This window comes from Lithobates pipiens, unplaced genomic scaffold (genome assembly GCF_037356315.1).
Source record: "Lithobates pipiens isolate NorthernLeopardFrog02 unplaced genomic scaffold, aLitPip1_a1.2 Scaffold_1, whole genome shotgun sequence".
Classification (NCBI taxonomy): Eukaryota; Metazoa; Chordata; class Amphibia; order Anura; family Ranidae; genus Lithobates; species Lithobates pipiens.
This window is the reverse complement of record NW_027507685.1, coordinates 224,158,469-224,182,450: the sequence shown is the minus strand read 5'-3', so window position 1 is coordinate 224,182,450 and position 23,982 is coordinate 224,158,469. Positions and strand designations below refer to the sequence as shown.

The 23,982-nt window shown below is 41.5% G+C and overlaps 1 protein-coding gene across 2 annotated transcripts in view; it reads right to left on the bottom strand.

The window, feature by feature from the left end:
- Nucleotides 1–23,982, bottom strand: part of TNXB (tenascin XB) — a 200,665-nt gene that overhangs the window by 149,093 nt on the left and 27,590 nt on the right. For both annotated transcript variants that reach the window (XM_077483631.1, XM_077483640.1), the window contains exon 2: nucleotides 1,020–1,252. In XM_077483631.1, the coding sequence (XP_077339757.1) occupies nucleotides 1,020–1,224 (205 nt within the window). In that variant the 5' untranslated portion in view covers nucleotides 1,225–1,252. The remainder of the gene's footprint in view (nucleotides 1–1,019; nucleotides 1,253–23,982) is intronic.

The window sequence follows — 23,982 nt, the reverse complement described above, 5'->3', positions numbered from 1 at the left end:
CCAGCCATTCAAATGCAGATTTCAGACAAATATATCATCTGACCCAGAAGATTCTCCTTGATCACTGTTCCACCACCACGACCTCCTCCACTACTACAAGGCATCCGCAGCAGCAGTGTAGAGGAAGAGGAAGTCAAGAGGAATATGGCTCCTCTATGGTCTCTTGAGTCACTGGGGTAGCGATCCGGTTGGATGCTGGCCGCCCAAGTGACTCTGGTAGCCATCTTAGGTGGGCAGAGACTTTTTTACACCCTGGCTCCTGGGTTTGGGGTGCATTCAGCATGTGGGTAGTGTAGTGCAGATCACCCATTTACTAAAGACAGTATTAGTGATAGGTAAAGATTCTAGATGAGTTGGGAAACATAGGGCTAAGCCACTCTCCTTGAACACCTTCTCATTTGGGCTCAAATCATTCAGGCCACATTCCACCCCTTAAGACAGATGCTGTCAGCTTGGTTGAAACCTGCTCTGCTACAAGCTGTTGGCATTTGTGAGTGTTCCCAGTTGGGCATCCTTCCACCGCAATTGTTGTGAATTGCTTTTCCTTTTAGTTTACTATAGGTTCCATTATTTGGACCTAGACTAAGTGTGTGTTATTGCCGTCGCACAACGCTGCACCCACCCACACACTGCCCTCTCTTGTACAATTTAAAACATAAAATAATTCATAAAACAAAGTTGCTAGAGGTAGAGTTTTTAGTAAAAGAGATTGTATAAGTCTCATCTGCAAAAAAAAAAATAACTATACCTGTCTGCTGGCAATTTTTAGAAAATTGTACATTGACTTGGAAGCATGTGCAATGCAGTGTACAGTCTTAGCAGTACCGTCATGTGTACCTTTGGCATACACAGCCTTTTGATCACAGTCTCCCTGTAGATTTTTTTTCATTTATATTACATGAAAGGTTTGATGAGTTCCTTAAACATTTCCAGAGGGCATTATGTGATAAAAGAATTGAAAACGAAGCCCTGTTAATTTAGCAAGTTGCCAGTCAGTAATATAAAATCTTCTCACTTACCGGCACCACTCTGCACATTGCCACAGCAAGGTGGTGAACATTGTCCCTTTATGTCCCTCACCAACTTTTCCAAAATGAGCAGGCGTTTCAGCAAGTGTTGGATCCCTTCTGCCTCTGGGCACTGCGGCTGCGTGGTGGTTCGAGGAGCAGAGAGCGATCCCCCAAACAAGATGATTATGAGGGACAATGAAAGGAGGGACATCATTAGTAGCGTTGGAAAAAAACGGAATCACCTGCGAAGAGAAGGAGAAGATACATATACATGAAAAGAAAGCATATGGAACAAAAGACAGATTATGAGGGATGAGATGAAGAGGAAAGAAGAGGTGTAAAGAGAATGCAAGCACAAAGACCAAGATATAGAAGGGGAGACATGTGGGGTGCATGAAATAAAATAACAGGGGAGAAGAGGGAGAAGGACCAACAGAGAAAAGAGCTAAGGAGGAATAGAGAGAGTTGAAAATGGAAAAGAAGGATGGGACACAAGAAGGAAGAAGAGAGATGGAAAGGAAAGGCTGATGATTGGAGAGGAAAAGAAAATGAAAAGAAGAACTTAGGGGAGACAATGGGAAAATAAGGTGTGGAAAAGTTAAAAAAGGAAAAGAGAAACAGGAGAGATTGAGTGGGCAGGAGATAAAAAGAAGAGATAGAATGGAAAAGAAAAAATGGAAATAAAAAAATGAGAAATTGAGGGGGCAGGAGGAGAAGTGGAGTGTAGGGGAGGGGAGATATGAAGTGATAGGTGAGGTGGAGTGGACAAAGGGAAAAGGTAGAATGGGTAGGAGAGGAGAGGGTGGGTGGAGAAGAGAGGTGAAATGAGAAGAAGAGAGGTGGAGTGAAAAAGAGAGGAGTAAACGGGAGGAGAAGGGGAGGTGAGGTGGAAAGTAGATGAGAGTCGTAATGGGAAAGATGAAGTGGGCGAACAGGTGAGATGGACAGGGAAGGGGAGGAGAGGTGAACTGGGGAGAAGAGATGAAGAGGGAAGGAGACAGGAGGTGAAGTGGGGAGGAGAGATGGAGCATGAAGGAAAGGGCAGGTGGAGTGGGAAGGAGAGGAAAATGAAGTGGGAAGGAGAAGAGAGTTGGTGTGGGAAGGAGAGGGGTGAGAAAGGTGTAAGGAGGGAGGAGGCAGAACAGGAAGGAGAGGAAAGGAGGGGTTGGAGGGATAAGAGAGGTGTAATGGGAAGGAGAGGGAGTTGGAGTAGGGATGTGAGGAGTGATGGAGTGGAAAGGATAGAAGATGTGAACTGGGAAAGAAAAAAATATATGGAAGGAGAAGTATAGAAGAGATAAAATGGGAAATAGAGGAAAAGTGAAGTATGAATAAGAGATGTAATAAAAAGGAGCGAGTAGGTGGAGTGGATGAAGAGAAAAGATGGAGTGGAAAAAAGAGGAGTAATGGAAGGAGAAGGGGAGGTGAGGTGGAAGGTAGATGAGTGATGTAATGGACTAACAGGAGGGATGGGAAGGGGAGGGGAGAAGAGGTGAACAGGGGAGAAGAGATGGAGGGGGAAAGAGACAGGAGGTGACGTGGAGAGGAGAGAAAAGATGGGGTGGGAAGGAAAGGGGAGGTGGTGTAGGGAGGAAAGGAAAATGAAGTGGGAAGGAGAAGAGAGTTTGTGTGGGAAGGAGAGGGGTGAGGAAGGTGGAAGGAGGGAGGAGGCAGAACAGGAAGGAGAGGAAAGGAAGAGTTAGAGGGATAAGAGAGGTGGAATGAAAAGGAGAGGTGCGGATAAGTGGAGTGGAAAGGAGAGGGTAGGTGGTGCTGGAGAAGATGAGGCAATATGCAGTGGGAAGGAAAGGAAAGATGGAGTGGGAAGGAGAGGTGCGGATAGGTGGAGTGGGAAAAGGTGAGGAGATGGAAAGGAGAGGTGGGGTACAGTTGAATGATAAATATGGGAAGAAGAAGGGGAGGAAGAAGCAGAAGGATAGAAAAGGGGAGAGGGATAAAACTCAAAACAGATAAAGGAAAAAAACCAAAACACATTTATGGCTGTGTCATAGTGCAGAACTGAGAGGGTCATAAAAGCAGAGCGTGAGAAAGAGTGACAGAGGGAATAAGAGAATTTGGAGAGTTGGAAGGGAATAGGAAATGAGGCAATCAAATTGAAGAAGGAAGAATAGAGAAAGGCATACATGGATAAGTAAAGACAGGTGAGAGAGGCATGGACGTAAGAGGCAAGGGGGAGGGAGAAAAAGATGATTGTGGACAATTAGAGCATTTGCATTGTATGAAATCCATATGGTTTGCTATAGCCTGTACAATATCAGTACAAAGCCTGCAAACAATCCATGTCTGCCCCCAGGGACATCCCCGACAAGGTCTCCCAATCAAGCCTTGCTGGAGAACCATGTACAGTACCCCCCCACCACCACAACTGGAGACCTCGCACAGCATCACATCATTAGACAGCAATTAGAACTGAGTTTATGTAAATATGGAGCACATCCAGCCAAAACCTAAACATCCTTTTTTATACAGAGCAAGTTCCTCAGTATAATAGTATTAAACTTCGTACCTCTCATGACAGAAAGCTGTGGGCTCCAGATGGAGTTAGTGGAATGTCATTATGGCTGGATATGTAATCATTCTGCACCATTGTAACATGAAAGGGGGAATTACAGGGTCTCATGTTTCTGCATTTTAATCAGGTTCATTCCAAATTCTATTTGATTATCATTCGATATCTATGCAGGAATGACATGGGACTGGAAAGACATAGTGAATCGATTAGAGTCCGAGAAATCAGCCAAGATATTGCTGGAAACACTTAAGTTTATTAATATTGTAATACAAAGGGGTTCTCCACATTAAAGGTGGTTCCTGCTTTGGATGTACAGTGCCTTGATAAAGTATTCACACCCCTTGAAATTTTTCAAATTTTTTCATGTTAAAACCAAAAATGTAAATGTATTTTATGTGAGAGACGAACACAAAGTGACACATAATGGTGAAGTGGAAGGAAAGTGCTTTTCAAACATTTTACAAATAAATATCTGAAAAGTATGGTGTGCATTTATATTCAACCCCCTTTACTCTGATGCCCTAAATAAAATCTAGTGGAACCAATTGCCTTCAGAAGTCAACTAATTAGTAAATAGCATCCACCTGTGTGTAATTTAATCTCAGTATAAATACAGCTGTTCTGTGAAGCCCTCTGAGGTTTGTTAGAGAACAAACAGCATCACAAAAACCAAGGAACACACCAGACAGGTTAGGGATAAAGGTGTGGAGAAGTTTAAAGCAGGGTTAGGTTATAAAAAAATATCCCAAGCTTTGAATCTCTCAGGGAGCACTGTTCAATCCATCATCCGAAAATGAAAAGAGTATGGCACAACTGCAAACCTATCAAGACATTAAGAGAGCATTAATCAGAGAAGCAGCCAAGAGGCCCATGGTAACTCTGGAGGAACTGCAGAGATCCACAGCTTAAGTGTGAAATCTGTTCACAGGACAACTATTTGTTGTGCAGTCCACAAATCTGGCCTTTATGTTAGAGAGGTAAGAAGAAAGCCATAAGAAGTCCTGTTTGGAGTTTTCGAGAAGCCACATGGGGACACAGCAAACATATAGAAGAAGGTGCTCTGGTCAGATGAGATCAAAATTAAACTTTTTGGCCTAAAAGCAAAACGCTATGTGTGGCAGAAAACTAACACTGCACATCACACTGAACACACCATCCCCACCGTGAAACATGGTGGTGGCAGCATCATGTTGTGGGGATGCTTTTCTTCAGCAGAGACAGTGATGCTGGTCAGAGTTGATGAGAAAATGCATGGAGCGAAATACAGGGCAATCTTACAAGAAAATCTGTCAGAGTCTGCAAAAGACTTGAGACTGGGGCGGAGATTTCACCTTCCAGCAGGGCAACAACCCTAAACATACAGCCAGAGCTACATTGGAATGGTTTGGATCAAAACATAGTCTTGTGTTTGAATGGCCTAGTCAAAGTCCAGACCTAAATCCAATTGAGAATCTGTGGCAAGGCTTGAAAATTGCTGTTCACAGACACTCTCCATCCAATCTGACAGAGCTTGACCTATTTTGCAAAGAAGAATGGGCAAAAATTTCACGATCTAGATGTGCACATCTGGTAGAGACATCCTCAAAAATGCTTACAATTGTAATTGAGGCTGAACACAAATGCACATCACACTTTTCAAATATTTATTTGTAAAAAATTTGGAAAACCATTTATCATGTTCCTTCCACTTCACAATTATGTGTCACTTTGTGTTGGTCTATCACATAAAATCCCAATAAAATGCATTTACGTTTTTGGTTGTAACATGATAAAATGTGAAAAATGTCAAGGGGTATGAATACCTTTTCAAGACACTGTATGTTTGACGATTAGGTGCTCACAAGCTCTTGGGCATATAGCGTACCTTACTTTTAATTTGCTATACCATGGTATTTTTCTTCTTTAGGGTGTAAACTGGAAAACGAGGAAATGTTTAGAATTTTCCATCCCTTTCACCGAGATGAAAATGCGTCCACAAGGCATGGGCAACTGGCACTGATTATAGAACCCCCGACACAATCTGGAACCACTCAACTGAAAACTGGAAGCAACGTGGCACCTCCCGAAACCCCAGCACAAGTCCAGCCATCCTTACAGGATACCCACCAAGGTCAAAAACAAGGGAACTGAAATATTAAGTGGCTGTAAAAACTTGTGTCATATATAAACATTTTGCATGGATTTCATTGGGGTTTTTTTTTTAAGCACACAATTATAGTCAGAGGCTCTAATTGCCTTCAAAAAAGGGTGTACTCCAGGTGCAGAGCACTGCACCCTGAGCCCACCCAGTTGGGTGACAATAGCAAATTAATATTCACTATTGTCTTCCTGATTCTCCTCCCGGCCAATCCGGAAGCGGACCCCACTGGCCAAGAGGAGAAGCAATTATATTGACTGCTGTGCCGAGGGAAGGAGGAAGGATGCCGCTGAGGAGGAAGATGCTGTGAATGAACGAGTCGTTGCTTCAGTGAGCATGTGCCAATGACATCGGCACATGCTGGTACAGGGGATATCTCCTAAACCGTGCAGCTTTGAGAGGTATCCATGGTAGCTACAGGTAAGACTTATTATAGGCTTACCTGTAGTGAAAAGTGGTCTGTAAGCGTTTACAACCACTTTAACTACTGCAGATTTCAGCTAAACTTCTCCTCCTAGACAAGAACCCTGCTACTCTAGACCTCAAACTCCTCAGCCCTTTACTAGGCACTCCCCTCCCAAGGATTGGATGAGGCCGCATAAATATTCAGAGTCTGCCTCTACCAACCAACTATATTCTAGAATTCAGGAGGCATGGAGAAGTAGTCAAGCCTGCAGCCAGTGAGACCCAAAACAGCCAAAAATAATCACACACTGCTCTGATGTTTACAGAGGAGCCATAAAACTAGATTGACTTCTGTACAACCTTGCTGGCCATACATAGATTGAAATTTGTCCGGTCCCTGCTGACTGTTTTCAATCAATGCATAGCTAGCTTAAGTCACTCTGTGTACTCCAGTGATGGGGGGACAGGAGGGATTGCAGTGAGTTCCTCCCACATAGCTTTGGAGGAAACCATGATTTCTGTTCTAACAGGTAGCGAGGAGAAATCTCCTCAACAGGTATTACAGTTGCCTATGATGGGTGCATACTCATCCCATTACGAAGAGATGCCAGCACACCAACAAGGAAATTGACTTGTGCGGCAGGGCACTGCCATTTCTGGACTGATTAGGACCCCGGTAATCGGTCTGCCTGGAGCAGACCGATTACATAATCTCAGCCTAGACAAAGCCACTAACTGGAGCTAAGAGATGGCTATTTAATGATACAAGTGGGAGCCTTTCTGATAAATGATACCGTCGCTGTGTTTTGACATTGATTTTGACATCTCAGGGATTTTTAGAAGATTTTAGAAGTTATTGTCTGGTCCACCTAAAAGGTTTTTGGTTTCAATTGTACAATAGAGGTAATGAGGTGATTAAAATACAGTAGTACCTTAGATTACAAGCATAATTCATTCCAGAAGCAGGCTTGTAATCCAAAGCACTCGTATATCAAAGCAAGTTTCTCCATAGAAATCAATGGAAACTCTGATAATTAGTTCCAGTGTCACTGCTATTGTATGCAGTACCACATGTGGCCAGAGGTGAGGAGGTTCTGGAGACACTCAGAGACGCTCGGGGACCAATTGGAGACGCTCGGAGATACTCAGAAACTGAATGTTTCCGAATGGCTCCAAGCTTCTTCAAGCGTCACCAGTGCTCCCGCACCTCTGGCCACATGCGGAACTGCACACCCCAGAGGCTTGAATCCTGCTTGTCTTGCGAGAAAACACTCGCAAATCGAATCAGGATATTTTTTTAAAACGCTCGTATTGTGAAACGCGTGTTACTTGCAATCCAAGGTTTTACTGTAGAGCGGTAGGCTATCACCCTCACAGAGTGGTGTTATGCTCAGGCTAAATAGTGTAACAGCAAACTGGCAGGACAGTATGACAAGTACTTAGCAGGTAAAGCTGTTCACTTGCATGTATTGTATTTCAAATGTGTATTTAGCTGCTTGGCCGGAGCTTTTCTTTTTTGTAATGACTCTTATCTTACATCTAAAAGGGATTTTTCTTACATTCAAAGATGATTCTGGCTGGGTTCTGTGGTCAGATGCTTTTTCTGTTTTTCTTGGATAAAAGAAGAGCAGCTTTCTCTGTGCATGTCTGCACGTTTCTCCAAAGACGTGACTTTATCTGTTTGTCTGAATTTTTGCTTCACTTACCATTCAATGATTAGCCCAACAACCGCGATCAGGTTCAGGCCAAGCCGCTGTGCAGAGCTGGGTGAAAGTACATGAGTAGGCGAGGGCATGGGCAGGTGCTGATCACATTATGTGTAATGTCTCTTCAGCTACAGGAAATGTGGTAAGAACCCAACAGCAACAATTGTATTGATGGGTGACTTCTTAAAGGAAAACTAGGTTATGGGTGAAGTTTACCTAAAAAAAAAAAGCTTTCAGTAACTTTACATTTCTGGATGAATAAATTGCTGACAGGCCACAGTATACAGCGATAGCCTCATTTTTCTGAAAAGCATAAAGTGGAAGTCCATGCTAATACTAAAATCCCTGCATCTATAGGCACCAACATTCTAAAGCCCCATACACACTATCAGTTTTTCTGCTGAGTTTTTCCTTCAGGTTTACCAAAATCATGTAGTGCAAGGGCCTGCCTGATTGCATATAAACCGAAACTCCTAAGGTTTGACCTCATATTATATGGTTTTAGTAAATCTGAAGGAAACATTCACCAGAAAAAAACTGATAGTGTGCATGGGGCTTAACACTAACCTCTCTAGTCCTAAAAAGAAAAAAAAAAAGTATACATACCTTTTCTGCAGGCGATCCGACCTAATCTCCAGCGGCAGAAGCACTGATCCCATGCCGAGCTGTCAGCCATGGCTTCGCTGTGGAAGAGGGTGCAGAGGACACATCCATCAATGGAAGCCCCATAGAAACTCTATGGGTGACGTCACTCCCCATTTATTTTACAACCATTGCCGGACGTGTACTCAGCAGAGCTTCCGCTGCTGGAGATCGGGTTGGATCGCCTGTAGAAAAAGTATGTGTACTATTTTTTTTTCTTTTCAGGGCTAGAGAGGTTAGTGTTAGAATGTTGGTGGCTATAGATGTAAGGATTTTAGTTTTTGCATTGACTTCCACTTTAACTTTTTTTTATAAAAAAAAATAGTAAAGTAAAAAGGAGTCATTGGCTTCTAGTTGCAGTGACTTTGCATAGGCTGATACAATGCTAACAGTCTGCTGCAGACATGAGGAAACATTTCCTCAGCGGGGGCGGACTGACCATTCAGCCACTCGGGCACTGCCCGAAGGCCCCGGGTCACTAGGGGGCCCTATCAGGGTTGCCAGCCTCAGTAAAACCAGGGACAGTATGTAAAAATCTGTGTTTTTTTACATCTGTCTCTGAAATATCCCTTACCGACATCCTTTTGGTCTAAAAATCCTGAGATTATAGCTGCCCCACCTCTCCAGTACCTTCTCAGCCAATAGAAATATGTCTGTGTATACTGTGTGTACCAGTATGTGTATACTGTGTGTGTGTGTGTGTGTGTGTATACTATGTGGCCCCATAATCTCTGATTTCCTGGGGGCCCCATAATCTCCTTTTGCCCCGGGGGCCCCATGAGTTGTCAGTCCACCCCTGTTCCTCAGTCTCCTTTTCCATCGTGATTTGTCAGGGGGGGTACTGTGATCTCTGTGAGAGGTAATGAATATCCGAAAGTGATAAACTTACATATTACTTAACATACATGCACGCAACATGAACAAATACATTGGATGCTAGGTCCGCATTAAATGTATGTCGACGTGTTTATACTTTCTTTGCATCACTTGTATATTTTTATTCTGCTATTAAACTGATTATACTTTTTTTGTCATAGATTTTTTATTGATTTTATTGTTCATACAAAATAAGTGTTTTACAGAAAAGAAAAGAAAAAATACGTCTAGTACAAGTACAACCCTCATCCAAATGATGCCAAATGATTCTACCCCTCAGCGAAGAGCTAAACTCTAAAAATTCTAAATTAGGTCAAGCAGAAAAAAGAAAAAAATCTAGCCCAAGGCCATCCCCAGGAAATTGAATACCAGAGTTACAAGTGTATAGCCTTCTTCTGGTAAGGTTATTAGGTGAATTTCGTTTTTGGCTCCATTGTTGTGAATGCAACAGTGATTGATTGTTTTGGTCTGTTCGGGGGGTTCCTTAGCTGAATGTTTGACTATTCCCAACTGCCTCTGAAGGAAGTTTCTGGAGCATAAGGGAACTAAGAGCCAGAAGTGATTTCGCGGACTGCTGCTGTGGGGTCCTAGATATAATTCCTCCTGTATTGTATTGTAACTGTTCTGTCTGCCCAAATGTTGTAAAGCAATGCAAAAACTGTTGGTGCTATATAAATCATGTATATTAATAATAATAATTCTCTGTTACCTCCAGAAAATCTGCTTTGTTTTGCCATCCAAAGCTAGTGATGGACCAAACACCCCCCAGAACTCCCGGATAGGGAAAAAGTTCAGGCCCAAGCTTAAATTCTATGGGACCCAAAAATTAAAAATCAAAAGTCCCCATTTTAAAGGCTTATATGCAAGTTATTAGCCATAAAAAGGTATGGGATCCTGGGTACTGTCCTGGGGGACATCTATCAATGCTGTTTGTTTTTTTTAAAGATCGTTTTTACCAGAGCCCTGATTTTAATGATGCTTAAAGTGAAACAATAAATATGAAAAAAACCTTTAAATATAGTGCCCGGGGGGTCCCCTTAGTCTGCCTGTAAAGTGGCACATCTGTACCATGTATAGAAGCCACTGCAAAGCTGACATTTCTAAAGAAAAAAAATGACATTTAACCGATTCCCGGCACGGCTTGGCAAAGTAACGTACCTGTACATTACTTTCAATTTCCTGTGGGGAAATACCCCTACTCGTTCATATGGGGGGGCTGGGATCTGGAGGCCCCCTTGGCTTCCAGATTCTAATAAGCCCCTTGCCCGCAGACCCCCACAACCACCGGCCAGGGTTGTGGGGAAGAGCTCCACCCAAAGCAATGTTGAGGGCATGTGGCCTGGTATAGTTCAGGAGGGGGGCTCACCTGCCCCCCCTTTCCTGGCCTGCCAGGCTGCATGCTCGGATAAGGGCCTGGTATGGATTTTAGGCGGGACCCCACAGCGTTTTTATTTTAAAAATTTTTGCCCTTTTATTTCTTTTGCCAGCTATTTATTTATTTTTTTTACATTTAGCTGTCAGCAGGGAAGCCCACTGACAGCTGATGACTCATTCGTTGTTAAGGATGCAGTGGCTGGATTCCCGGCCCCGCTCCCTAAAAGCCTATTGATTGTGTGCTCGGCGAGCGCACAGAAAATTCAATACCTGAACAAGTGATGTTCGGACCAAACTTATGCTTGGTCCGAACAATTTGACCATCCCTAGCAAAAGCACAGGTTCACTTGAATTTTCTTCTTTCTGTGTCATTACTGGGCAAAGCCTGCTGCTGGCCTCACTTTTTAATTGGTACACCTTTGCTTCTCAACAGTGGGGGTTTGGCTAAAGTTGAGCTTAAAACACTAATCAGGTGCCATGCATCTTGTATGAACAATTCAGTTATGAACACCTTTTTCCTTGTAACTAACACATTCCATTTCTCCTAATAATTTTTTCTGGCTGTCGGCGGAACTTTCAGTTACATAACTTGTGTGTTGTGTCCAGAACTCCCGAGTGATGTTATTATAAATATAGAGAAACCATGGAACTACAGAGTCTTTCCGATTTTAAATCACCAACTTGGACTGACGCATAACAAGTGATGCAAATTGGAGCCAATACCCACATTAACCAACCACATTGCTCCTGTTGTTTGAAGTGATGAGAGGTGATTGGTCCCATGTGTGGGCTAAATACTTCGGGGCAGAATGACTCATCTTCATGCCTGCCTCCTCTTAGCTTACATAATTGTCAGGAATCCGGGCTAGATAGATTGTAACATTATGACCAGGATCATAAAGAAATCCAAAACTGGTATTTTTAGTTCTTCTACAAACACTACACCAGGTTCTTATACCCCTCCAGGAACCTAGTGTGAGATTTTCCCAAAATAGCTTGTATCTCTGATTTTACAAAGAAGATACAACTCTTATCTTCTGCCTTCTTCAACTTCTTCAAGTCGGTTGAATCCCAACCACAGGACTACCTACCTGGAGTTTGCATGTTCTCCTTGTGCCTGTGCGGGTTTTTTCCAGGTTATCTGGTTTCCTCCCACATTCCTAATGCCGCGTACACACGATCGGAATTCTCGTCGGAAGAAGCTCTGATGGTTTTCCCGACGGAATTCCGATGGAATTCGGCTCAAGCTGTCTTGCCTACACATGGTCACATCAAATTCCGATCATTTATAACGTGGTGACGTACAACACGTACGACGTGACTAGAAAAAAGAAGTTCAATAGCCAGTAGCCAATAGCTTCTGTCTCGTAGTTGAATCTGAGCATGCGTGATTTTTGGCGTATCGGAATTGCATACACACGTTCGGAATTACTGATAGAAAGTTTTTCCGTCAGGAAAATTGAGAACATGCTATCAATTTTTGGCTGGCAGAAATTCGACAGCTAAATTCCAATGGAACATACACACGGTCGCATTTTCCGATGAAAAGCTCTCATCTGTATTTTTCTGGCCGGAATTCCGATCGTGTGTACCCGCATAAGAGTTTTTTTTGGCTTCTGTCTAAATTGGCCCTAGTAAGTATGTATAAATGTGAGTTAAGGATCTTAGATTGTAAGTTCCTTGATGGCAGGGACTGATGTGAATGTACAATATATATGTAAAACGCTGCGTAAATTGATGGAGCTATATAAGTACCTGTTATAAATAAATAAATAAACCACTTGCCCTCCTGTAGGGTTTTACCCCTTTATGACCAGGCTATTTGGCACTGCGCTACTTTAACTGAAAATTTCGAGGCCATGCAACACTATACACAAATTAAATTTACGTCATTTATTTCATACAAATTGAGCTTTGTTTTGGTGGTATTTGATCACCACTATGTATTTTATTTTTTAAATATAAATGAAAAAAATATTTTTTTTTGAAAGAAAACAAAAAATCTAAGTTCTTTATAAATTTAAGCTAAAATGTATTCTGCTACATGTCTTGACTTAAATCCCAATAAGTGTATATTGTTTGGTTTGTGTGAAAGTTATAGCATCTAAAAACTATGGTATATACATTATACTGGATTATTTTTTTTTTATATACTAGTAATGGCGGTGATCAGTGACTAGTGTGGCAGGCAATCTGACACACCATGGCTGAGGAGTATACTAACTGACTAACTGACACTGGCATCAATAGTGAAACTAATACTAATGCTAAAACTATACACTGTTACTGTACTAATGACAGTGGCTGGGAAGGGATTAACATCAGGGGCAATCAAGGGGTTAAAGAGGAAGTAAACTCTCACACTCTGATGCTTCTTTTCATTTAGTCCATTATAATAAGGCTCCTTTCACAATGGGGAGGTGCGGGCGTCGTCGGTAAAGCGCCGATATTTTTAGCGGCGCTTTACCGTCTCTTTAGCGGTGCTTTACCGTCACTTTAGCGGCAGTATGCGGCCGCTAGCGGGGCTGTTTTAACCCTGCTAGCGGCCGAAAAAGGGTTAAAACCACCCGCAAATCGACGCAAAGCGGCGCTTTGCCGCGGTATAGCCACACTGCCCCATTGATTTCAATGGGTATGAGCGGTTTAGGAGCAGTGAATACACCGCTCCTTCACCGCTCCAAAGATGCGGCTAGCAGGACTTTTTTCACTGTCCTGCTAGCGCACCGCTCCAGTGTGAAAGCCCTCCGGCTTTCACACTGGAGTGAAAGGGGCTGTTTTTTTCAGGCGCTACACAGGCGCTATTTTTAGCGCTGTAGCGCCTGAAAGCCGCCTCAGTGTGAAAGGGGCCTAAGTAATTATCAGACTATAGCCACTGTAATCCAGCCCAAATCGCATATTACTTACTGTTTAAAGAAATTAAAAAAAAATTTTTCCAGGGGTTGGGCAGCGCCATCTTAAGTATTGTTTTCTGAGTCCACAGTGGAGTGTATTTCCGCCCTTACATTGAGCACTTCCTGTACTGTTAACCAAGCCTCCTTCTCAATCCAATGTTTCTATGGCAACCTTGCTTCCCTCTTCATAGCTGACTTGTTTTATTTCATAGTATTTACTTGTGCAGATGTCTAATGATTGCCTTTGTCAGTCTTATCAGCTTCAGCTGATAAGACTGCAGTAATGGCCAGTTTTACACTGCATGGTATGTCGCACGGTCACATAGTTACATAGTTACATAGTTACATAGTTAGTAAGGTTGAATAAAGACATCAGTCCATCCAGTTCAACCTGAGTGAGTGTCTACAATTGTCCCTATCCCTGTACATTGCACACTCACATTGGTCCCTACCCTCAAGGAGCCCACAATCTAAGATCCCCATTCGTATACTAGGGCCAATTTTAGACAGAAGCCAATTAACCTAATTGCATGTCTTTGGACATGGTGTGTAGAAGGAAGCTCTGAATGACTCTGCAGCCTCCTGGGAGTTCAGTGTTATATGCCGTAGGAAGTCCTGATAACAGATAGATAAGACATAGAGAGTGTGCCGTAAATCAAGGGAGATCTGGGCATGCTCAGTGACTTCATTCTAAAGAACAGAAAGGATTACAACAAGGAGATATCTACAAGCAGTCTTCATTAGGGTTTTTTATGCTAATTTACATGGGACAAAGTTGTGGGGGAGGGTTTACAACCACTTTAAAGGAGAAGTATAGCAAACATTTATTTGGCTGTACTTCTCCTGTGGATTACAGGAGTTCAGATCATTCTGAGCTCCTAGGAACTGTTTTTAGCAGACAGCAGGCTAGAGCTCGCTGTCAGCTGATGTCATAGTGCCAGTACAGGCTTGTTAAAGATTGTGCCCATATGATCGTGATAAAGCTTACCACTGGCAAAAAAATACAAATCCTCGCTCATGTACAAAACCTAATAGAATGCGGGGAGCTAAAGGGGAGCTCACAAAAACACAAATGGAAATCACCGAACAAAGAATCTCAACTTACCAAAAAGCGTATGGTGGAGCCTGTTTCTATCACTCATCACAAAAATCTCTTGGGTAATGAGGTAACTGACTCACGTGGTGGCTCATCTGAGCAATCTATTTCTGGTATCTCCTCTATACAAAATAGTGTGATTAATAATGGCGATCTTATGGGGGAATCTAAATCTGACTTAATTAATATTACATCATAGCCATACCCACATGCAATTTTTGATAATCGCCTAAACATCATTCATTTTTCTGATTATAGTTTGTCTGTGGATGAGATATCTGTTTTGTCATGAGGTCTAAGCTTCTGTCCTGAATCTGATTAAAGCGGGATTCCACTGTCTACAAAGTTTTTTTTTTTGGGACAATGACAAAGATTCTGTGGTTTAAATATATAACTCACCTGTTCCGTTTTTCTTGCTTTTAGATGTTCCATTTCTCTTAAAAAATCTACTTTTAAAAGTCCAGACAGATGGTTGTCATCTTGCCTGTGGGCATGTGAAGGCCACAGGCATCCTCTTCCAGGATACTGTGCCGCTGATCGACCAGCATGCACCTCCCGTATCCCTGATCTTGCACATGCGCAGTAATCTGAGTGCCGCCAACAGCTCACAACGGGCAGCTCGGCTCTATCGAAATCCCGCAAGATCTCACGGCAGGCCTCCACAATGACTCCTGGGAATAATGACAGGAGCTCCCAGGAGACATTGCAGATAAAAAGGAAATTGTAAAAAATTTGCAGTTGACCCGCCCATATAGGAAGCAGAGAAGGACATTGAAAAAAAAGGTACAGAAGAAAAAATATCTGTTTTAACTAAACACATTCATGGCATTTGATTGAGCAAAGCATCAAAAATAGGGTGGAGCTCCACTTTAAGATACATTTGAAGTTATAAAGGATCTGCAATTATTCCCTAGAAAACTATTGCTAAAAAGTATGTATAGCAAAGTTGATCCAATTCCAATTAGAAGAGAAAACTCAAGATGAAATTGATCTAGAAAACTTGAAAACTTGATAGAATTATCAGAGGACCAAGATGGCATAGACCTCATTGACAAGATTGATTTAGAAGGTTTACTCGCAGAGAATAGTCTTACCAAAACAGATAAAACACCTAAAATTAAATAATGATTTAAGAAAAAATCTGATAAATTTCGTGCTATTGGCTCCAATATCAATCTGGGAGCTTTCCTTACCATGACCACTAGGGAAATAAATAAACTTAAGGTTCATTCCAATATGACCAAAGAAGAAAGAAATGCTCTGGACAATTTGGCTAAACAGACACAATTAACGATCAAACCAGCGGACAAGGGTGGTAATATCGTTATAATGAATAATTCACTATATAAGGATATGTGTCTTAAGATTCTAAACAATAAGGCTTGGTACAAACAGATCTCAAGATCATTGATAGAGAAATTTAATAAAAAATTCTATTTATTGGAAGATAATGCATATGCAGATAAAATTATCAATCTGCAAAGTTAGGAATATATTAGGACACCCTATCCTAAAATACCGACTTTTTATAGTCTCCCTAAAGTGCATAAAAATAAGGTATTATCCCCCAAGACACCCAATTGTATCAGGGTGTGGATCGCTTACAGAAAATTTGAGCAAATTAATTGATGAACAGATCCGACCTTATGTCCATAATTTACCATCGTTCATCAAGCACACCATACATCTTCTTCAACAGCTTGAGGAGATGGTGGTGCCTCCTGATGCCCTGCATCAGAGTTGTAAGTCATGTCATCTCTCAATCACACAGAGACAATCGTCCATTCGATCATTTCCTTCTTTTGGCTTTAGAACACATACTCACCTGTAATGTGTTCTCATTTGATGGTTCCCACTACCTCCAGGTACAAGGCGTAGCCCCATCCTACGCTAATTTGTACCTGGGAGAGTGGGAGCAATCCTTCTTGTCTGAGGAGGCATTGTTGCCTCTGGGGAAGTCAATTTTAAGTTGGAATTGTTACATAGACGATATCCTAATTATCTGGGCCGGTCCCCTAGATCTGCTTACTTCCTGTTTGGACGCTATAAATAAAAACTCATACAATCAGAAATTTTCCATGACATATAGCAATTCTTCTATCAATTGCTTTGATATTACGATATCAAAGGAAAAAGATGGTAAACAAACTAGTGCACTGTATCGAAAGGATACCACGTGCAATAATATTCTACATGCTGATAGTGCTCATCCTATGCCCCTTATCGGGTCAATTCTGTTCAGCCAGCCAACATTCCAGAAAGAAGCAAATTATCTGAGAGAGCATTTTGCGAGGCTATTCCCTTACTTGCCTAAAGAAGGCCTTTAAGAGGGACACCATGAGATCAAGACAAGATCTACTACACAAAATACCAAGTCAATAGGATTATATCCAAATATTGGAATTTTTTAAAAATAGACCCTTTATTCCTTTGTATCATCAAAACCATCCATTACATATCGTAGAACTAAATCCTTAAAGGATACCCTAATACAAAGTGAATTTACAGGGTAGTTCCATACTGACCCTTGCAAACACCCTGGTACTTATCCCTGTGGCGGTTGCAATTTGTGGCAATATATGTATATGGGGGAAAATGTGGTCTTGCCAAATGGTAAGATTTTCAGACCAGTTGAATTCTCAAATTGTAAAATCATAGGAGTTGTCTATATGTTGATGTGCCAGTGTGGCACATTTTATGTGGGCAAAACTAAACCATTCCATAAGAGAGCGTCACGACACATTATTAGTATGAAAAAATCTTGCCTGGAGCTTCCCCTGGGCCACCATGTAAGGGATATCTATGACAATAGGATTCCTAAAATCAAGTTTCTTATATTGGATAGAAAACTTACTAACACTCGGGGAGGTGACTGTAATAAGATCTTGCTACAGCGAGAAACTAGATGGATAGCAATTTTGAATGCTACATCAGCCCCGTCCCCTTTTAGAATTCTTTGCCTGAGATGGATTGGAAGAGTGAAAACACTAAACATCATATTTTGGATGATGTTTTGTTGTGTTTTTATGTTCTTCCCTATAACATTTATTCTATAGTAGATGGGATCTACATTGAAGATGCTTGGTGAATTTGTGTATATATATTTATTACCACTTCATGTACTTCATTGACATTGTGGTTCTTTGACATTTTATTTTAATATTTTTTTCTTTCTTTTTTCTGTGTACCCCTTCCCCTTGTTTTTCTTCTCATATTTGGTCCAAGATGTGGGTTTTGCAGTGTCTCACATGACATTGTTGTATATATTAACTCTCTTAATTTTTCAGTTTTCAGTGTCTCCCACTCGGAACACCCATGGATGGGTATGCCACTTTTTGGGACAATGACATCCTGGTTTATTCATGGCAATGCTATGGACTGCATCGGTGCATGCCTAGCGCAGGACATCACTCCCTTTTTGGGGTGGTGCCGGTGCACTTTCCCTGCAGGGGTCCCCTGCCTTCTCCTAATCGTGATCTTAGTTTGCCGTCTTTGGGACAATATTACCGTATTTTCCGGCGTATAAGACGACCTTTTACACTTAAAAAAACTGGCCGAAAATCGGGGGTCGTCTTATACGCCGGATCAGCCCCTCCGATGCCTGCTGAGGGTTCGGTAATACTGTATGTAGCTTCGGCTACATACAGTATATACCGCTGAGCCAATCCCAGTGAGCGATGTATTCAAATGTAGCCTGCTCAGATTGGCTTTGAGAGTCAGAGAGGCGTGGGCTGATGATGATACAGCCTCTGCCAATCCAAGCAGGCTTTGTATTCATTAATAGAATACATTGCTCGCCGTGATTGGTTCCAGCAAAAGCAGGGAGAAGGATATGGCGCCAGCTCCTGCTCCAGCAAGAAGGACGAAATATCAAGCGTCGGAAGCCTTGGAAGGGGGTCGTCTTATACGGTAAGTACAAGAAAAAAATTAAAACAACAGTAAGATTAGGGGGTCGTCTTATATGCCCGGTCGTCTTATATGCCCGGTCGTCTTATACACCGGCATATACTGTAATTGTAGTCTGTTCCACTTACAATGTCGTGCACGATAAATTTGTTATTTTTTTCCAGATGCTTTAATATAATGTTTCGCCGTGATTGTTTCCCGGTGTTTCTGTGCTGGTTTGTCAGGTTGTTGTCTTGGCAACACTATGCCATTACATATCCGTGCGCGTCATCCATCTGTGACGCCTGCTACTTGCCGTCGCGATTACGTCACGCCGCCCTTCAGCATCATTGTGCTTGGGCATTGTGGTCTCCTACTTAAACCATCTACCAGCAAGCATATATCAACTGTGACGGCTCGTACTGCAAAAAGATATCTTCGTACTCCCTGGTATAAAAATCATTAGGTAAAGGAGTCGCTTTTCCATTTACTTACCTTTATGTTGTTATTGCAACATTTATTTTTGGGCACTCATCTCAGCTATTTATTTGTATCTGTAGGCATACCCCTTGGACTATAAGACGACTTGGATCCTTTTTCCATATTGGGATGCATTCATATATATGGCTGGAATCTCTGGGTTACCAATTATCTTTTTTAATCCCTAAATTTGGTTAGGTCAGTATTTATTTTGTTTTTTTAACTAATTTGGAAGGGCTTTTTTCTTTATTTGTTTTTTTGGAAATAAACATGTTATTTGCTATTATGTTTATATCTTTAGCCGGTAATTCTCCCCTCGCTTGAAGATTGTGTGGAGACATTCGGTGGGATTCACTGATCCTCTGTATCTGGAGAAAACTTTTCAAATATTAGTCTTACACACCTTTTCTTGTCATGTGGGATACCATGCAGAATCATTTTTTATGTAAGATCTCTTTGTGTCCTCATTTATCAGCCCCTGTACTTGCATTTGCTGAACAAAATATATGTATGTTTTACTTGGAATACTAATGTAATATGTTCTTTCATGAGTCATTTTGGCTCTATACATTTATAAATTCCCTGGAGAAGGGCTTTAAGCTGGAAACGATTGTTGGGTCTTAATAAGAGCTGTTTTTTATGTATTTAATTCATATTCAAATTGGATTCCACACAATTTATTTTTTAGTTCATGAATGTCTGTACTATACAAAATAAACTTTATATTTTTTTATATACTCCATTGTTTTCAGTCACTTTCAAAATCCCATTGCCTAGGGGGATTATTTTCTTCTCTATGGTCGGGCTCCATCCACATGTCTGGACCGCCACCAAGTTAGTGTGTGTGGGGGGGGGGGGGGGGCAGAGCAGAGAGCCGGTGACTGATCATGGAGCACTGAGAACCGAGCAATCTGTGATGTTTAATTGCCCAGTTCTCAGCCTTATAGGTGGCGGTGAGGTGCAGCATCCACCTAGGTAAGTATGAAAAAGAAAATCACATACTTCTCTTGTTACTGTGTGCCTAACAATATGTAATGTGTGTATTAGGTGGTGCTTCTAGTAAGCAATCTTGTTGTTTTTTTCCCTGCTTTGCAGGGAATACAAAAAAACAGCAAGATCGTCTGTCAGTGTACAGAGATCTGTGTTTCTTACCAACACAGAGCTCTCTTCTGTGAATCATGTACCTTGCTTTGTGCACTGATGCGCAGTCATGTTGGAACAGGAAGGGGTAATTTTGCAAACTGTTCCCACAAAGTTGGGAGCATGAAATTGACCAAAATGTCTTGGTATGCTGACGCCTTAAGAGTTCCCTTCACTGGAACTAAGGGGCTAAGCCCAACCCCTGCAAAACAAACCCCCCACCATAATTCCTACTCCACAAATTGATTTGGACCATTGCACAAAGCAAGGTCCATAAAGACATGGATGAGCAAGTTTGGGGTGGAGGAACTTGACTGTTCCTGACCTCAACCTGACAGAACACCTTTGGGATGAATTCGAGCAGAGACTGCGAGCCAGGCCTTCTCTCCAACATCAGTGCCTGACCTCACATATGCTCTTCTGGAGGAATGGTCAAAAATTCCCATAGAGGGCAGTAGGAGGTCCCAATACTTATGACAATATAGTGTACATTAGTGTGATAGTCATTGGGAAAGAATCAGCTTTACACTTGTGGTCACTGGGAAGAATTACCCCCTTACAAATAGCTAAAAAGATCAACGGTGTCAGTGAGAACTTATCTGAGAGGCAGAATTGCTCATTGCTCAAGAGGGAACTCCTAGCACCCTCTGGAGGAACCCTAAAGTTCCATGGAACCCTGGCCTTGGATTTCTTTATTTCATTTTTTTTTATTTTTAGGGATAGGAACACCTAGTAAGGTCACATAGGTCAATGATTAGGAACACATTCGTTGATGTGCATTTCAGGGGGAAAAGAAATATTATTGATGGAAATAATGATAGAAATAATAGAGGTGGTTAATATAGTGATGATAATAATAATAATAATAACAATAATAATAATAATAAAAGTAGTATAAATAAAAAGTGTGTATCAATATAATATGGTGGAAGGTGGAAAGAAGTGGATAAATCACATATTAAATAATTTTTGGAAATTGATATAGCCATATATAATATATAAAAAAAACATTCAAGAGAAAAAGAGTTTAAGTGAACAGGTATTTTGATTGATGACTATTGAACACATTCATTGATTAAGCATGTCCAATGCATTTCAAGGGATAAGGTTCCCCTCTTCTTCAGGGCTAACATATAAAAAAATAATAGAGAAGACAGAAAAAACAATAATAATATTGATGATAATAGTACGAATAATAGTAAAAATAGTGGTAGTTATAATAGTGATGATAATAATAATAAGAAAAGTCATAATAAAGGGCATATATCAATAAAATATGTTGGAAGGTGTAACATAGTTGATAAATTTTATATTTTATATATATATATACATACATATATATATATATATATATATATATATATATATATATATATATATATATATATATATATATAAGTATTTTTTAAGTTAGTATAGCCACATATACTAACAAAAAAGAGATATAAATAAGGCAGTTGCTATTGTCTCATAAGGCATAAATGTAGTATAGTACGTAAGTATAGAAAAAACTATTTCATAAAAAAAGTTCAAAAAAATCTGTCCAAGAGATGAAGAGTTCAAAAGGAAAAAAAAGAAAATACTGGTATTTCAGCTCTTCTACAAGCACCCCTCTGAGATTCTAGTGGGATATTTCCCACCAACAATTTGTCTCTGTTCCTACACCGAAGGTATCACACTTAATTATTTAAGCTTTTCTTTATTTCATTTTATGGGAAAAATTCATAAGGTGGGTGTGACTCCATTATTTGTTTTTTGTTAAAGGCCATGGCAGTCAGAAAGGAACTGGAAATTTTGATGTAGATATTAGAGTCCCTGAGAGACGTACAAAGCCAGCATTCTATTCAGCATTCTATTTTATTCTATACAAGGTAGACAAATGATGAGGCGCCAATCACACAATTACAATCAATTCAAAGGTTAATACAAATGTATATTTTACATAAAGAGGAAGGTGGTTGCCGCAATGGACATCAGATAGAGACAACATATCAAACAACAAACCAAAAGTGCAAAAAAACCTGCAAACTGAGTCAAAACTGTATAGTCACTCAAAAATAAATGTAAAAATAAATATAATATAAAACTAAAACATTAACATGAGAAGGATATAATGCACCATTTAATAAGCAAGGGTTAGACACAATGATATAATGATATATTAGTCCAAAGTCCACTCTGGTGTACATCAAAGAGATCGCTTCAATATCTCTGTCTGCTGGTTAGGACTTGTATAATAATTATTATGCAAGGGACACTCCTTTAAGATTTTCTTCTGCCAGCTATCGTTGGGGCCCTTTCAGAGCATCGGTGCACTTAACAACAGTGCCAATGCAGTATAGGTACAGTGTAAGTGTGGTATAGTCTCGGCACAGGTGGAAGGTAGATGTTGGTTGGTATAGGTGCAATCTAGGTTTTTGATAAGTGCAACATGGATTGGATACACTTGGTGTCCTGCTCTTAGCGGCTCAATATCTGCTAGCAGTATAAGCAACAGGCAAATAGCCCTCTCACCAGTCCCCGGAATATTTGTCAGAGGATCAACAGACTTCAGCGTCAGTGCTTCCCTGTGCACCTGCGGGGTAGACCAGCGCAACGGTGCACGCGGGTGCGCCATACTGCGGATTTGCGCATACCAGTACGCAAATTAGCGGGTCCACATGCACACAGCAGTACGGGTTGGCGCACGCATATGCGCGATATGGTACAACGACATATGCGCATGCCTATGCACACCACCTGATCACTCTGACAGGCCTATAAAAGGCAACCATTTGCTCTGTGTCTTTGCTAGTTTGTCTCTTCAGCTCCAGTGTTCCCGTGTTCCTGTGTCCTGTACCTTGTTCCTGAGCCTTCCCATTGTGACCTTGGATCGTACCTGACTACTCTCTCAGACCTCTCCTGTGATTTGCTTGCTTCTTGGAAATCCTTCTCTGCTTTTCCTGTGTTTGACCCCCGACCTGTCTCCTGGACTTGTCTCTGCCTATTCCCTGTGTTGTGATGCCTGGATTTACAGACTGACCTTTGTGTATGACCTGGCTTGCTCTCGGACTCTGATCTAACCTTCCTGGTGTTTGACCCTCAGCCTCCTGCTGTTTTTCCCTCCAGGTGTTAGAACCCCTGCCAGGTGTTCTCTTCAGAAATATCCCAAAGCCATCTGCATGGGCAATTCTTCCTTCAGAAGACTTCCTGCATACAAGTCACCTGCTGGCAACCCGTGCCCCTTTGTGCCCTGTACCAGCTGTTCCACCCTCAGGGGTACTGTGCACCCAGTTGCAAGGGAAGCCGCTCTCAGCACTTCGGCTGGTGTGTACCTGACAATACTGCAGTGACCTCTCACTGTAGAAAAGGGGGCACCCCCTCAATCTCTCCAAAGAATGCCTCCAGAGATTCAGTGGAAGAGGATGCCCTGGTCTCCCTGTGGCAATGGTGCAGATGGTCTGTGCTGCGCTGCCCCAGGCTTCTCTGACCCCATGTCTCAGTCTCTGGCTCTGGTCACTGGCCCAGTGGATGATCCATATACACCAGCACCAATGTACACACCTCGGCTCCTGTGCTGAAAAGAGGAAGAGTTTTCCAGGGCAGTTTGGTAAAAGCTGTTCCACCACATTCTTTCCTCCTCAGTGTTCTATGGGAACTGTATTGTAAAGGTCCATTAGTCCCATTCTGTGATTGCTGTTTCAGACTACAATTCCCATGATCCTCAGCATTTTATATAGAAGTCTATAGGATTTCCTAGCTATAGTTCTCCCCCTGCTGACTGGAGTAGAGTGCAACACAACATTCAGCATAACAGCAGAAATTGCA